The 17,431-nt window shown below is 35.2% G+C and overlaps 1 protein-coding gene across 1 annotated transcript in view; it reads left to right on the forward strand.

The window, feature by feature from the left end:
• Positions 1-17,431, forward strand: part of TAGAP (T cell activation RhoGTPase activating protein) — a 126,707-nt gene that overhangs the window by 23,852 nt on the left and 85,424 nt on the right. Inside the window, exon 2 of the mRNA XM_074309404.1 lies at positions 11,712-11,867. Coding sequence (XP_074165505.1) covers positions 11,712-11,867 — 156 coding nt within the window. The remainder of the gene's footprint in view (positions 1-11,711; positions 11,868-17,431) is intronic.

Below are 17,431 nucleotides of genomic sequence, written 5' to 3' on the forward strand. Positions count from 1 at the left end.
CTAGCATATGGACAATGTGGGGGCAGGTGGATTATCTATGGCTCTCAGACCATGAAGAAAATGTAGTTGACTTATTCTGCATAATTTGTTTATGAAACATAATCCACAAGTGGGTTATCCAAGAGAACCAGTCATAAAAGAAAGGTCCCTAATAAATCTGATCAAATTAATTTTTTTCTTTTTTGGTTCTTATCTAAGTTCTCTGTAAAGCATAGTTGACTTTTATCATGTTTCTATTGATTTCTTAAGTATAATCTCAGTAGATTAGTTTTAAGTAGCTAAAATAAATGTTATGCTTACCTGGAAATGTGTTTTTCATAACAACACATATATAACCTATGACTCATTGAGAAATGAGGGAGAGATGAAGAGAATTGGGAACTTAATTTTTTAAAAAAGAATATTAAAATTAGTTTTATATATAGTTGAGAAAAAATAAAATATTAAATGTTTAAAATAAATGTAATGACTCCGGAACCTATATATATATATATATATATATATATATATATATATATATATATATATATATATATATGTGTGTGTCTATATATATAGATATAGATAGATAGATAGATATGTATGTGTGTGTGTATATATATATATAGGTATGTACATATCTATCTATATATCTATATATATATATATATATATACATAAAATTAAGTAATTGATATGGTACAGTGGAATAGCTTTTAGTGAAATTTCAAATAGTCAGATTTAGTCAAAGTTCGGTTCAAGCATATAGCTAAGTAGTGCAGTAGATAAAGCATTAAGCCTGGAGTGAGGAAGATATATCTTCCTGAGTTCAAATATGACTTTTGAACTATATGACCCTAGGTTAGTTAACCCCAACTGCCTCAGTTTCTTCATCTGTAAAAATAAGTTTTAGAAGGAAATGGCAAACCAGTTTGGTATTTTTGTCAAGAAAACCCCAAATGGGGTCACAAAGATATGAGTCATACAACTAAACAACCAATTGATCAAGAAGAGCGTCTAGGTTCAGATCTTAGATCTTCCACTGCTAATGTGTTACAATGAGCAAATCTCTTACCTCTTTTGGCCTTTTTTCTATGTAGGCAGAATAACAAGAAATGAATGTAGAGAACTTAATGAAGTTAAAAAGATGAGACCATTTTAAATAATAATAGCAGAATTTATATAGCACCTACTATGTTCTAGGCACCATGCTAAGTGCTTTAGAAATATTTTCTCATTTTGATCCTCATAATTACCATGGGAAATAGGTGGTATTATAATTCCCACTTTATAGATGAGGAAATTAAGGCAGACAGAGGTTAGCTGATTTGTCCAAAATCACCCAGAGGCCATCTTTCTGGCCCATGATCTGACTATATCAGGTCTGCTGTTGATTTGAGCCACATTCTGCTCTTAGCTCTATAAATGGAGAGCCGATAAAATTGTGAGAGGAATAGGGAGAGAGATGAGTACAGATACAGACCTGGGTCCTTGGAGAGGAAGAATCTTCTACTCTATGAAGCAGCTGGATTATTGGATCTCTAAAGAATACTTCAGACTAAAAATCTGTGCTTATTTAGAAGAAAGTCAAAGGAATCAAAGACTCTTCTATTTTGACATGTTCTTTGAAGTAGCTAGTATAGGATGAGTGCTTTATAAATATGGATAATGAGAGCAAAAAGCATTAGTCTCTAACACAAGTGAACATCATTTTCCTTAATTTCTACAATAACTTTTTATTTTTCAAAACACATGCAAAGATAGTTTTCAACATTCATCCTTGAAAAATCTTGTCTTCCATATTTTTCTCCCTCCCTACCTATTCTCCTTCTTCCCTAGACAGCAAGTAATCCAATATAAGTTAAACACTACAATTCTTCTAAACATATCTCCACCATTATCATGCTGCACAAGAAAAATCAGATCAAAAAGAAAAAAAAATGCTGGATCAAAGAGTTTGAGTACTTTAATAGCCCTTTAAGCACAGTTCCATATGCTCTGCAGAATGGTTGGATCAGTTCATAAGTCCGCCAACAATGTATTGATATCCCAATTTTCTCACATCATTTCCAGCATTTATCATTAGCATTTCCTGTCATCTTAGTTAATCTGAAAGGTGTGAAGTGGTACCTCAGAGTTGTTTTAATTTGCATTTCTAATTTCTTCTTCTGAAAATTGTCTGTTTAGATCTTTTGAGCAATTGGAGAATTTGAGTCAATTTTCTATATATTTTAAAAATGAAGCCTTTATTAGAACCTTTGGATGTAAAATTCCCCCCCCCCTAGTTTTCTGATTTTCTTCTAATTTTGACAGCATTGGTTTTGTTTGTACAAAAACTTTAATTTGATATAATCAAAATTATCCACTTTGCATTTCATAATGTTCTCTAGTTCTTTTTTGGTCATAAATGCCTTCTTTCTCCACAGATCTGATAGGTACACTATCTCTTGTTCTCCTAATTTACTTATAGTATCACCTTTTATGCTTAAATCATAAACCCATTTTGACCTTATTTTGGTATAGGTTATTAGGTGTTTGTCAATAGGGCCATAGTTGTTACTCTTTTTTGTATAATAGACCCCCTTAGGCAATCTCATGAAGCTTATGGATCTATTCTCTCAATAAGTTTTTAAATGTTTAAAATAAAATGCATAGGTTTAGAATGGAAATATACTATTAAAATATATTTATCTATCTGTATGTATGTATATTTCTATCTGTATACATATGTGTATATATGTGCATATGCATGCATATGTACACATATGTGTATACATAATGTGTATATATGTGCATATATATACATATATATACATGAACATAATATGTTCATAGACCTGAGGGTTAAGATTTAAACCTTAAGATTTAAGGTTATTTTATTACTTTTTTTTTGTTTTGTAATTATTTTAATCAAAGAATCTTAGAAAAAGAAATTTAGAAATTATTCTTCTACTCCAACCTAGTTTAACTTAAAAGGCAGCATTTTCCATGGTCTCCACTGTTGGAATATATGATTTGAATAAAAACTTTGGGAGAGAATATGGGAAACAAATGGCTGGGCATTCATGGCGAATGGTTGAGTCATTATAAAACTGAGACTTCAGCTATTACCCAGAACCCTCATATTAGAAACCTAGGGCTAGACAAGGTGGGTAGGTTCTTGATCATGACAGAATTTAATGGGTAAATAAAGAAAAGTCACTAAAATCTTCATTAGGAGTTTTCTGAAAAAGCCATTGAAACATCTTTTTTCCTGCATCAAATAAAAATATGATTTTTCTACATTCTCAAAAAATATGATAGGAAATTGACAATAAATTTAATTTATGAATAAAGACAACAGTGAAATGAATATGTTGTGTTAGCACCAAAGGATATGTCTCATTTTGACAAAATAGAAATATTGTCCTGAATAAAAACAATAACAACCATAACAAATCTATCTCAGGGTGAGCTCCTAATTCTTAAAAATGGGAAGGATTGATGTTTGGAGTGATAGTTTAGTGAGAACTTCAGTGGAAAAGGGTTGAATTGTTGATCAAAAACTGTTTGCACAAATATGAAAAGGTTATTAGAGTTAACTTTTTAAAGAGAATACACATCAATAAAAAAAAGAGCTGAACTTAGAGTATATATGATGCATATCTGACACAAGAAACTAAATGCCAATTGATAAACCACATCAGGGAAGAATGATTACTAAATTTATGAACTGGGATCTAGCCTTTAGTTAGATTTATTGGTGATGGTGTTCAACTGTTCCACTTGTATTCAACTCTTTGTGAACTCATTTGGGATTTTATTGGCAAAGATACTGAACTGTTTTGCCATTTACTTCTCTAGCTCATTTTACAGATGAGAAAACTGAGGCAAACAGGATTAAGTGGTTTGCCCAGAATCACACGACTAGCAAATGTCTGAAACCAGATTTGAATTCCAGGAGATGATTCTTCCTAACTCCTAGCTGGGCACTCCAGGTACTATCACACCACTTAGCTGCATACAATAAAATTTTCAAGACTATAATAAATGCTTTTTGACTATCACAACAACCCTATTATATGGATGTTATTATCAACCCAATTTTAAACATAAGGCAACAAAATCCACAGAGAAGGAAAATGATTTATTGTGTGTCATATTGGTAGTAAATGTCTGAGGTGGAATCCAAACTTATATATTCTGACTCCAAGACCTATCCACCATAACACATTGCTTTATGCAAGTTTTCTGGAAATAAGCTGAATTTAATTATATGTGATGTTCCATTTGTCCTGCTACATGATTTCTCTTGAAAATCACTCATGTGGTTGTTAAAGAGAAGTATTAAATGCTATGTAATCCTCAAGGACCTAAGTGTTAAGATTATTACCCACCCAGAAGAGACTAAAGCAGAAAACCCTGCTTTAACAACTTGTGAAGGTTTACAATGAGTAATTATATACATGTACACCAGCTTCCTTCCTGTCTACTAATGGAAATGTGTCTATCACACTGATCTTCCCAACTGGTGCTTCCCCTGGATGTAAAGCCTTTCGTTAGTAGTATCTACTCAGAACATTCCACCCACACACAGGAAAACAGAAGATGAATGAGAAACGTGAGGTGGAGATTTGGTCAGAGTTATCATTTTGCTGGTTTATGGAGAGACAAGCAATATAATTAGGTTTGATCTGTCTTAATTGCCCATTTAAGAATAAAGAGCTAAAAAAAAAAAAAAGAAAGCCTGCCAGGGAAAGTGTGGCAGCTTTAGAGAAACAATATGCCAGTGCCATTTGGCATATTGAGGTTAATTATGAAGATAACATTAGTTATCGCTCATTAATGTTATTTTTCAGTTGTGTTTGACTGCTCATAACTCCATGGAGCATGAAGTATACCAGACCCTTCTACCCTCCACTATCTCCCATAGTCTGTCCAAGTTCATGTTCATTTTTCTGTGATCCTATCTACTTATCTCCCCTTTAGCCATCTCTTTTTTTTCCTTTTGCCATCAATCTTTCCAAATATCTGGAACTTTATCAATGAGTACCATCTTCTCATTATGTGACCCAAGTATTTAAACTTCAGCTTCAGCATTTGACCTTTCAGTGGATAGACTGATTTAATTTCTTTACATATATTGACAAATTTGATTCTTAAACATTTTCTCCAACATTACAATTTGAAAGCATCAATTCTGGGGTGCTCAGCTTTTCTTTAGTCCAATTCTCACAGCCACACATTGCTACTGGAGAAGTCATAGCTTTGACTATGCAGATCTTAGTCAGCAAGGTGATGTCTCTGGTTTTTAGTCTATTTATCCAAATTTGGCTTGGTTTTCCTTCCAAAGAGCAATTATCTTTTAATTCCATGGATGCAGTTGCCATCTGTAGTAATCTTTGAGTCTAAGAATATATGATCTAATACTGCTTCATTTCTTCTTCCTCTATTTGCACAGAAAGTGATAGAACTAGTTGTGAAGATCTTAATGTTGTCTTTTTATGTTAAACTTCAAGTCAGCTTTGACACTCCCTTCTTTCACTCTCATCGAGAGGATTTTTAATTCCTCCTTACTTTGTACCATTAGAGTAGTAGTGTCTAAATATAATCTTATTCATGCCATATAATTATTCACCACTTATGCTCTTCTTTAAATATAACCCATTAATGGAAATGTACTTGCTTACTTGTATCTCTTATTTCTTTACTGTCTTTTGAATTATGCATAATTTTAATTCCTTGGAAACTATGCTCTTCCAAAATTCACTTCCTTCTTACTTCAGAGCCAGTGATTTATCCACTGCACCATCTAGCTACCTCATCAAAATTCACTTCCATAGAGCATCAGTGATGAGTATTTTATGTTGCAAAGATGCAACAAAGAACATATTGAGATTATTAAAAGCACTGAGTGTGCCATTTCCTGAATGGAATCTATTCCATCCTTACTATTCAGTAAGCACTGGAACAAGGGGTGATATCTACTCTCAATAAAGGACCAGAGCCTGTCCCCTCCCACCCTCCAATTGCAATTCTACAAATAACACACAGCTAAGTTAAAAGGAAAAAAATTAATATTTGTGCTGTCCAAGTAGGTGTGGTTCATATCTACACAGGTTGTCTAAATGAAGCTTACAAAAATGAAGAAGGAAGAACTCAACACAGCTCCATTATAAATATCTAGAAGAAAAAACCCAGATGGAATCCCTAAGCTAGAAATTCAAAAAAAATCTTAGTGAGTCATTTTCCAGCCCAGGTCAGGATGGGGAAGCTTTGCAGATTCGATGGTCAAACTCTAGCCAATGATGGCCATGCACAGCACACTACCAAAGTGAGAGTCTGAGCACCAGGGCAAAAAGAGGTCCCAAATCCAAAATGGAGGGGAGAAAAAAATTAGGAATAAGAGGCTAGATTAAGGGACAGATTACTTACAAACAAAATAAACTCTAAAGATGTAAAATATATGTGTGTATGTGTATTAGGTATGTATAGCAGCTCTTTTTGCAATGGAGAAGCATTAGAAACTGAGGGGGTATCTGCCATCCGCTACCAATTTCCCAAAGGAAATCATTGAACAAGTTATGGTATTTAAATGTGATGGAATTCTATTGTACTAAAAGAAATAACGAGGGGAATGATTTCAGAAAAACTTGAGATGCAGAATGGGGTGAGCAGAATCAAGAGAACAGTTTATACAGTGGCAATTATATCATGAAGATAATCAAGTTTGAGGGACTCTGATCAAAGCAATGACCAATGATGGAGGGATTGAGATAATCCAATTCAAATAAGACACTTCTCCATATCATCCAAAGAGAATTTCTGCAAAATCTCCAGTGAGACAAGCTAGAAATTAGGAACATATAGGGAAACTTTCCCTTATGTGCATGCTCTCCAAAGTTTGTGCTCTTTTTCCTCTCAATTTCTCCCCTAGGAGGTTTAAGAGTCATTAGTGTTCTTTCTCCAACTAAAAAGAAAGCTCTTCCTTCTCATATACCTCTCAATGTAGCCATAAAGTGTCAAGTCAAATAATCCAAGACTTGTCCCTCAAGTCACACACAGACAGACACACACCCCCACACACACAAATACTAAGCATTTATACAAATGGATATTAAAGGTCTACAGACCCATTATTCTTACCTCATTAATTTACAGCTATGAAATCTGGATGGTTTAATATAATGATTATTTTGTTCCTCTTTGAGAACGAAGGACAAGAAACCAGTCGATTCTTTATTCATATCATCATGATATGGGCAGTGTTTGAATGGGAAGGAGTAAAGACAAAAATAATCATTCTCATCATCTTTTAATAGATTTACCTAAAAAATCTGTTATTTGACCTTCTTGATTTCTTCCAGTGCCCCAATGCACTAAATATTTTTTCCTTCTAGTTCCACACATAATATTTAAATAATTTAACTAGCGTGACAATGAACTAGTAGCATTGTCTTACTGTATGAGTAGTCATATTGTACTGGATACTACTAGGCAACTAGATAGACACCAAATTATGGTGTAAAATTTAATACAATTACTCTCCCCAGAAAGACATAGTTGTTTCCTTTCAAATAGGTACTTTAATATATCACTTGTTTCCTATTTCTGTGGGTTAAAAAAATAAAGGTTTGAATATAAGAAAGAAAACAAATATTTAACAATAAGACCCACATTTTTCTTTACCCAACACACATCATAGCTTTTTTTAAAATAACTTTTTATTGACAGTACATATGCATGGATAATTTTTTAACATCCCTTGCACTCACTTCTGTTCCAACTTCCCTCCCTCCAGCCCCTCCCCTAGATGGCAGGCAGTCTTATGCATGTTAAATATGTTATAGTATATCCTAGATACAATATAACATCATAGCTTTTTATCAGAGCAACAATAGCAGTACAGTTAAAGTGTATTATGCTCTGATAATGTCAAGGGATCAATAAAAAGAAATTAGTAAATGGGGAAGGGGTTTGAAAAGGAAAAAAAAAATACACCATGGCTTTGAAGGAAGTAAAATGGGAGGTGGTTTGAAAAATAATTTTAACTATCAATCCAGCCCGCAAAAAAGAAGGAATATTGAAAAAGAGATGTCTGGACTTTATGGTAAGCCTATTGTGCTTCTTGACTACATCAATTAATTAATGAACTTGCACTAGTTTTACACAGAACTTCAAAAGCAAAGATTTTTTTTTACCTTGCCAATTGGTGAAGTATGGATAATTTTCCATTGCTATTATTTGAGTAGCACATTAAAAAAGAAAAAAATCTCAAACTTTGAGCAAGTAGCACCTCAGAGTCCTTATAGGGTGAATTCAATAACATAAATTGTGTGTGTGTCATGTACTTTGAATCTGAAAATAATCATGAAGGAGTGGGAAGCCTACTAAAAATTATTAAGAACAACCAAATATACTTGTTCTGGCACAGTGCTATTAGTCATCTGGCATATTTCATACAATTTGAAAATGCAGCTAAAAGTTGTTTTTTCCAATCAATGATTCTTATGATCTGTCTTTCCTTTATCATTTCTACTTCTCTTTTTCTCTTTGCTTTAGCTAACAGTATAGGGGGAAAACTGTCTGAAACACAAACATTTATTTCATTTCTTTGTAAGTTGGTTTTTTTTAAATTGCTGAAATTTAGTTGATTTCATCTCTACTTTACAGAAACAAAACTGTTAAATCCAGTGAGTGAATTGTATGCTGAAGATTGTATGTCCTATTAACATGCAGAATTCAAGGCAGTGAAGGATGGTGGAAAGAGCATTAAATTGGAAATCAGGAGCCTGACATTTGAATTCCTGGCTTCAACAGTAGTAGTTGTTTCTACTTGATTTCCAGTAGCCCCAACTATGTCTTATACAGGCTTACCTCATAGAGATTCCAAAGGTAGGCATACTTACTAAGCTTTTCAGACCAGTAATTAAGGAATTTGTGGCATAATTGTACAAAGATTTAAATTCTACAACACTTTTTAAAGCACCCTCTATGTAGTGACCACGTTAGTACCCTGGATATCTTAGAATCAGCCAGAGTCAGGATAAGCAAAAGTCTTTATTCTTGGTCTTTTGGGGTCGCCCTCAGGGGATTAGATATAGGAATCTCCATACCTCCTTTTTCTCTCTCCATCACCAATGATTCTACTTGTCCTACTCTACCCTGTCATCTCTGTCCCTTCTCTGTCCACACCCAGAGATCAAGCCAGCACAGAGTTGAGTAGGGTCATCCTCCAAGCCTATGTTAATAGAATATTGTCCAATTGGTAATTAGCCTCAAGTGCATCTTGAGTGCATCTGATCAGTTTTAGTCCTTTACACTCTATATATCAGGTATTGCTCTAGATGCTGGTTGAAAATACCAACAGTGTCTGCCATTAAGGAGCTGACATTCTATTTGGGGAAAACAATATGTATATGAACAAATAAATACAAATTTGGCATAGAGCCTTTTCAGGGAGATGTTTTTAAAAAGGAGCAAGGATATAAAAGTAAAAGTGGGAAAATGGTAGACAGGATTGAGAAACCTGAGCTAGTTATTCCTAGGGGAGACCCATAACAGTCACATTAGCTGGTTTAAAGTAGAACTCTCTGGCTTCATGTCCCAGCAAAAATTCTGTCTTTTACAGAAAATCTTTCCTGATCCTCTTTTAATTCTAGTGTCTTCCTTCTGTTGATTATCTTCAATCTCTCCCATATTTAGCTAGTTGTTTGCATGTGATCTCCTCAATTGAACTTTGTCGTTTCTTTGTATCCCAAGTGCTTAGCACAGTTCCTGGTACATAAAGTGCTTAATAAATATTTATTAATTGACTAATTGATTGAAGCAAACAGTACTATTGTGAGCCAAGAAAGATCTAGAACACCTAAGCATCTAAAAACAAAATTGAATGGCTAACCTGGTTCCTTCTGAAATATCAGCAAGGGGAGGGGTTTGAACCAAAGTACCTAAACTGTGTGTATCTTTAAACCTCTAGGTTTGGGAGAATGTATAAATTCACTGCCTACGCAGTATTTATTTAAACATATTTGTTTTTTTTAATTTCTTTTGCTTGTATGGTTATGATTCAAGAAATATATAAATTTAAGTCATACTTTTGTGGTCTATTCCATTATTCCATGTTCATGTGATTGGTTCCCATTGAAATTCAGCAGAGAAGAGAGAAGGGATCTGGTAGGTGGGAGCATGAGCCAGTCTAGATATGACCACACCTTAAGGTCAGTGAGATGAAAAATACTTCTCTAAAAAAGGTCAAAGGTAAAATATAAAAATAAGACTTGCAAACTTTAAAAAAAACATTTTGATAACTATATTTCATATGCTTGATTTCCTTTTTAATCTTATGTATTAGATTTTATACATTTAAAAACAAGTTTTGAAGAAGGGGTCCATAGTCTTCACCAGACTGCTAAATGGATCCATGACACACAAAAAAGTTAAGAACCCTTGATAAAAAGTAGATACCTCTCTGGAAATGATGGGGAGTTTGTCAGTTCTTCAGAGCACCCTCTGCTTACTGAATGAAGCATATAGATACTAGGCTGAGTATGAGTGCTAACTCTTGACCCTCATGAATGAATAAGTCCAGGTGGCTAGACAGCAGCAGCCTCAAGTAAACATAACTTAAATATATTAGAAAAACACTTAACTTCTCTGATCTTAATTTTGTAACTGGTAAAATAAGGCTAATAATACTTGGACTAACCTATTCACAAGATAGTTTGTGAGGAAAGTAATTTTAAAACATAGTGCTATCTAAATGCTATTATAATTATCATTAAATCTTATTAAATATCTTAGATGCTAAAACATTTAAAAGAGCATTTTTCAAACGACAAAAACAATCTCTCATAGAGTTTGATTTCATTGAATTAGATTTGAATTTGTATTCTCCTTTTATTCTTATTTCATTAATTTTGGTTATTATTTGTTTTATTATAATTATTAATGCTAGAGTTTCTTTAGCACTTTATAAAGAGGAGAGAGAAAAGAGAGAGCAGGAGGGAGAGAGGGGAAGAAGGAAACAAGGAAACAAGGAGAGGAAAAGGGAGCGAGGGAGAGAAGGAGAGGGAGAGGAAGAGGAAGAGGGATAAGGAAAGGTAAAGAAGGAGAGAGAGGGAGAGGAGAGAAAGAAAGAGAAGGAAAAGAAGTGAAAGAGGGAGAGAAAGAAAGGGAGAGGGAGAAAGAGGGAAAGGAAAAGAGGGAGAGAAGAGGGAGAAGAGTGGGACAGGGAGAGAAAGAGGAAGAGGGAGAAGGAGAGAGAGATCAGGAGAGGGACAGAAGGAGAGGGAGGAGAGAGGGAGAGGGATAGGGAAAGGGAGAGAAGGAAAGGGAGAAGGAATTTATTAGTACATGGGGAAACTATGGCCAGAATAAAGGATAACAGAAGGAAGGTGGTAATAATATAATGGCTAATATTTGCATAGCTCCTAGTATATACCAGGCACTGTACTAAGCACTTTACATATATTATCTCATTTTATCCTCAAAAAATCTCTGAAAGATGGGTGCTATTATTATCCCCATTTTATAGTTGAGGAAACTGAGGCAAAGAGAGTTTAAGTGCCCAGAGTCACAGAGCTGGGATGTGTTTGAGGAAGGATTTGAACTCAGGTCTGGTGCTCTATCCACTGTGCCAACTAACTGCTCCACAGAATATAAAAAGGTCTTCCAAATTTCCAGGGGATGAAGGTTCTAGAAAAGAGTGGAAGAGAGTTTCCTTAGTAAATTTTTTCTTTTTTCTTTTTCAGAGGCAGCCTGGCCCATGCCATATCTGTTGTACAAGACCCATCACAGAACAATGCAGAACCAATCCTCAGGAATGAAGTGATGCTGACTCGGGGTACAAAGACCAAGCAGAGGCACCTTTTTCTTTTCAAAGATGGTCTGGTTATTGCCAAGTTAAAGTAAGATTTGCCCTTATCAACTAGTTTTTGCTAACGAACCAACCCTTTCTATGTTGCAAGTAGATGGGGCAGTGGGCATAGAAAATGACTAAAGAGACTCAAAAAAGAAAGGGCAAGGGTTATTAGACATCATTAACAATTCCCTCATTTTATAGATGAAGAAAAAGAAGCCCAGGGAGAGAAACCCAAGGAAAGTGGTGGAGAAAATGTTAATAATGCAAATTAAGTTTAAAAGTTTACAATGCTTTTCAGAGAGCTAGTTGTTCAGCTCATTCCTCCACAAGTAGCAAATAACAGAGCTAAAATTGGAACCCAGATTCTCTGATTCAATGCTTTTCCCACTGTTATGAAGCTAGGAATTATATTCTTCATTTACCATTTAATCACTGCATGCTTGTGATAATGCTTTTGTTTTCAGTTGAATTTGATCACTTCCACCAATATTTGTTTAAGATTGAGGAAAAAAAGGTAAGGAGGAGGAGTAAATGCAGAAATGCCTAAAGTTTTCCCCAGGAATAAGTCTTGGACTTGCCTGTAATGTTTTAAGTTCATCTGACCCTTCCCATCTCCCCACTTTCTTCCTGTAATGTGCAGGATATGTAAAATACTGAGGGCTATTTATGCTAATTAATTCCAATTACTTAAAACAAGAGTCTCTGTTTAGGTCATGAAGCTTAATATGTAGAGTAAATATGAAAGCCAGTGGCCAACATCTCACCCACCTTTCCACCCGAACTCCTTCTCAGAAGTTCGTAAGGATTCTCAGCAGAGAGGAAGAAGCATTATTGGGAAAGAAGATAAATAACAATGTTGACTCTTTTTCTGCCCTATTCAGAAACATTACTATTGGTCCAAAAGTCTTGGACAGTAATTAAAAAAGGAGATGAAAAGTAACATTTCACACAAAAAAATTAGAGCCCCCAACCCTAAAATACAGAAAAGTGAATGTATAACTATGTGTAGATTAGATCTATGGCTTAGTTGGGGCTATAGAGATAGTATTAGGGATATGGACTTATTTTAGAAAGGGGCAAGCAGAGATACATTGAGGGACTTACTTCTAGAAGACAACCTGTGGTGTAAACTAAAATCCAGAAGTTTAACTTCTAAGAGTATGTATCCTAGAACAACTGTTCTTGGGTTTCAGTCACCACTGAGAAACCTAGGGATGGAAAGGCTCTGGGTTAAAATGTAGGAAATTTGTTTTTCTTGACTGTACATGTTTCTTTTTTTTTTTTTTTTTTTTTTTTTTTTTATTGTGAGGGATTATTATTTAGGTTTTTTTTTTTTTAATATATATATATATTTTTTATAATATTATCCCTTGTATTCATTTTTCCAAATTACCCCCCCTCCCTCTATTCCCTCCCCCCGACGACAGGCAATACCATACATTTTACATGTGTTACAATATAGTCTAGGTACAATACATGTGTGCGAATATCACTTTCTTGTTGCACAATAAACATTAGAATCCGAAGGTACATGCAACCTGGGCAGACAGATATTAGTGCTAACAATTTTCATTCCCCTCCCAGTGTTTCTTCTCTGGGTGCAGCTACCTCTGTCCATCATTGATCAACTGGAAGTGAGTTGGATCTTCTTTATGTTGAAGATTTCCACTTCCATCAGAATATATCCTCATACAGCATTGTTGTTGAAGTGTACAGTGATCTTCTGGTTCTGCTCATTTCACTCAGCATCAGTTGATGTAAGTCTCTCCAAGCCTCTCTGTATTCCTCCTGCATGGTCATTTCTTACAGAGACAATAATATTCCATAACCTTCATATACCACAATTTACCCAACCATTCTCCAACTGATGAGACATCCATTCATCCTCCAGTTTCTAGCTACAACAAAAAGAGCTGCCTGTACATGTTTCTAACAGAGACATTTTTACTCTTTGTGAATTTAAGAGGGAAAGGCAGAAGGGAGAGAAGGCATATTTTCATTGATTAAAAAAATGAAATTTCAAAAGAAAGAAGAAAGCTAGGGAGAAAGAGAAGGAAGAGAAAGAAATAAAAAGGAAAAGAGGAAGAAAAAAGGAAAAAAGAAAGAGAAAGGAAGAAAGAGAGAAAAAAGAGAGAAAGAAAGAAAGAAAGAAGGAAGGAAGGAAGGAAGGAAGGAAGGAAGGAAGGAAGGAAGGAAGGAAGGAAGGAAGGAAGGAAGGAAGGAAGGAAGGAAGGAAGAAAGGAATAGATTTTAGTTAGGAAGTTAGATTTTAGTTGGTATCACAGGTTGTCTTCCAGAAGTAGGTTCCTCACTGTATAAGTCTATATCCTTAATACTATCTCTGTACGTCAACTAAGTTGTAGACCTATTCTATACAAAGCTGCTTATAAATCCACTTTTCCATATTTTAGGGTTGAGGGCTCCAAAATTTTTGTGTGAGATGTTACTTTTCATCTTTCTTTTAAATGACTGGCTAGGAGGCTTTGGACCAATTTCATCATTATATAATGGGGATATTAAGAGAAGCCTCCCTGATCTGTGGTACTAATATCTTCAGCAGTCATTCCATGGAGCATGTGTAGAGATGGAGCTGTGAACTGGGTCACTTCCAGGGAAACATTTGCTTTGCTTCAGTACTGAAAGATTTTCTCTTTGGGATTATACAGCACTCCTTATTGGTCTCTATGGAGTTGTACTTTGGGATGACACCACAATCCCTTATTTACATCAGTCTCATGATAGGAACTTATAAGGGACAGATGTGTAGACAGCAAGCATAAGTCCAGGGGAGGCAATAAGAGATTTCTGAGTCACCCCAAAGCACACGTCCTACTTCAATAAGCCAGAACACATGTCTTTCCAGAAATGGCATGGGACCCAGGTCCATCACTATGCATGCTTCTTGGGATAGCTCCCACAAGTCCCAATCCAGCAGATGGAGGGATTCCCTTGATTACTCCCAATATACTATAAAGGTGAGTTCTCTGATACTGACTTGAGGACCTTACAATAGATGAAATCACCATTATAGTGTGGAAGGGATGCATTAGACTTGAAGTCTTCCCTATGGATATAGTTCTCCAAACTTTATTTGTAATGCAAAAGAACATAAGACAGTTATTTGGATTATATGACTGTCTACAACAGGTTCTAAAGAAGGGAAATAGAGAAAGTTTAGCTTGATAAAAATCAAAGGAAAAGGATAATGGACAAATAGATTATTAGTAAGGATGTCAAGTGAAAAAAATCATGACATAGTTGATGTTGGCTGAAGAAAAGGCATTCCATTGATTTTATTTGTTCAGCAAATAATCTATTGAATACCTACTATTATAAAGAGCATTGTAGCTAGCTGACCCAGTACCTACCTGCCCTCATGGAGTTTACACCCTAGTTGAGGCTGGGAAAAAGGGGGAGGAGGAATAAGACACAAAACACAAATAAGTAGCTAGAGAGGAAAGGGAGAAGGAAGCCAAAATTAGGTGATTTTTGTTAATTTATCAGCATGAGCCACCAGTTCCTTCAAAAATATTTTTGAGTTGTTTTCATTAAATTTCCCTTTTAAAGAAAAGATATTTTAAGTCTTAAAGGAAAATATTTCACTATATTTTTCAAGTACTTCTCACACCCACCCTACTTTTTTTTAAAATTGGAGATTAAGGCGTAAGAGATTTCAAAGAATTTAAAATATGCTTGACTTCCTCTATCCCTTATCCAAATCAAGGAATTTGTTGTTTTTAAAAGACATAAGGAAAGCCCCTGAAGAGTTATTGACAGGTGGGGAAATCCTACACTGTTCATTGTGAAGCTTTGTTTCATTCATGACACAAAGCGGGGATTTCTCAAACTCTCCACTCATAATCTCATCCTAAATGAAAGTGAAACTGCCCCCTTCCCATGCTTGACTCTAGCGTGAACAGCCTGCTGGTATGTGGGCTAAATCACCTCACTTTTCATTAAACCAAATAATCCCACTGCAGCTAAACTTACTCTGTAAATGGGAGGGCATTGAATGTGGATTGAAGTCTTGGTTTAGGACCTGTGGGATAACTTAGGGCTACCTTCTCACATTTGCTTGGGAAGATTATTTTGGCTTCCCTATTACAGATGTTGCTGCTACCAGATATCCTGGAGACTTGTGAGCTCACAAAGGCACAAAAATGTCTCCTTTTCCATGAATATGTGTGTACATATATGCATATATGTATATATGTATACATGTATGTGTATTGTGTATATATACATACTCACCTGATAGTTTAATAAATAAATAATATGCCTGAGCTCCTAGCTACCCAGTTTTTAGGGGTATCAATTGGGCAGTTAGGAGCTCACGTTACACAATCTGTGAGTCATACATGTTACTCTAAACTGCTGACTTTGGTAATTCTTCTGCTTTCAGTGCTATATTTGGACTAGAATTGTGCCTTCTGGGCTGTTGCCTTAAAAAATAATAACAGTAGGGACTAAGAAAAAACCCTTAGTTCAAATCCGGCCTTTACTAGCTATGATCTGAGCAAGTCACTTAACTCAGTCTCACTTTGCTCATCTGTAAAATGGGGATTTGTTGTGATTAAGCTAGTTAAGGTTTAGTACTTTGCAAACCTTAAATTAAAACACCTATTATTGTTATCATTATTAATAACAAAACAATAGTTCTTTAAAGTTTGCCAAATTCTATGAGACAAGTTTTTTCCTAGATTTTCTACATTGTTTTGATCCATAGCTGTACCTCAATTCCTTTTAGATAAAAGTTCTTCCCAGTGGTGGATTCCCCCAGCAAGTGAGAAGCCTGGCTAGAAAAGATCCTCTGGGCAAAATAAAGCCACCTTTATTTTTATGGTCCTAGAAAATTAACAGTCTGTGTTTGGATAAGGGAATGGGGATTGAGGTTAAACGACTTGCTCAAGAGTCACAAAGCTGGAAAATGTCAAGTGTTTGAGGTTAAATTTGAACTCAAGTCTTCTTGATTCCAGAGCCAATGCTTCAGCTACTGGGTCACCTATTTGTTCCATTAACAGTCTTTTAGTCTGGAATGTTCCTCTGTAATTAAACCACATTATAAATAGCAGTATTATTTTTTCTTTTAAATTGTACTGTGATTATTTTTTCTCATCCTGTTCCCGTCATCACAGGTGAAGTCCATTAAAACAAAAGACCAGTTGCCAGCACTCACTGCCCATAGGCAAGTTCCTAGACTGGGCCTTGTACCAGCTAAGATACTCATAAAGAATTTGGCTGGAAATACTGCACATGGAAGAGCTTGGTCATCATAATGGCTGGGCCAAGAGTGTCTGGAGAGGAGAATAATAAACTTTCCCTTGGGCATTGATTCAGGCCCCTAAATAAGACCAGGAGAGGCCTGCTGATTGAGCAGGGAAAGAAAGTTTATTATTATTTCATTCCAATTTACAAGTGGCAAGTTGGAGTAAAAACGTTTATTTCCATGTCAAAAATTGCTCATAAACTGAAATGATGAAACTCCTTCATTAGATCAGGATGGTATTAAACATAAATCATAGATCTAGAGTTGGGAATTAGAGGTCATTGAGTCCAACCCCTTTCATTTCCCAGAAAAGGAAACTGAGCCCCACAAGTGAGTTAAGTGAT

This window comes from Sminthopsis crassicaudata, chromosome 4 (genome assembly GCF_048593235.1).
Source record: "Sminthopsis crassicaudata isolate SCR6 chromosome 4, ASM4859323v1, whole genome shotgun sequence".
NCBI classification, from domain to species: Eukaryota; Metazoa; Chordata; class Mammalia; order Dasyuromorphia; family Dasyuridae; genus Sminthopsis; species Sminthopsis crassicaudata.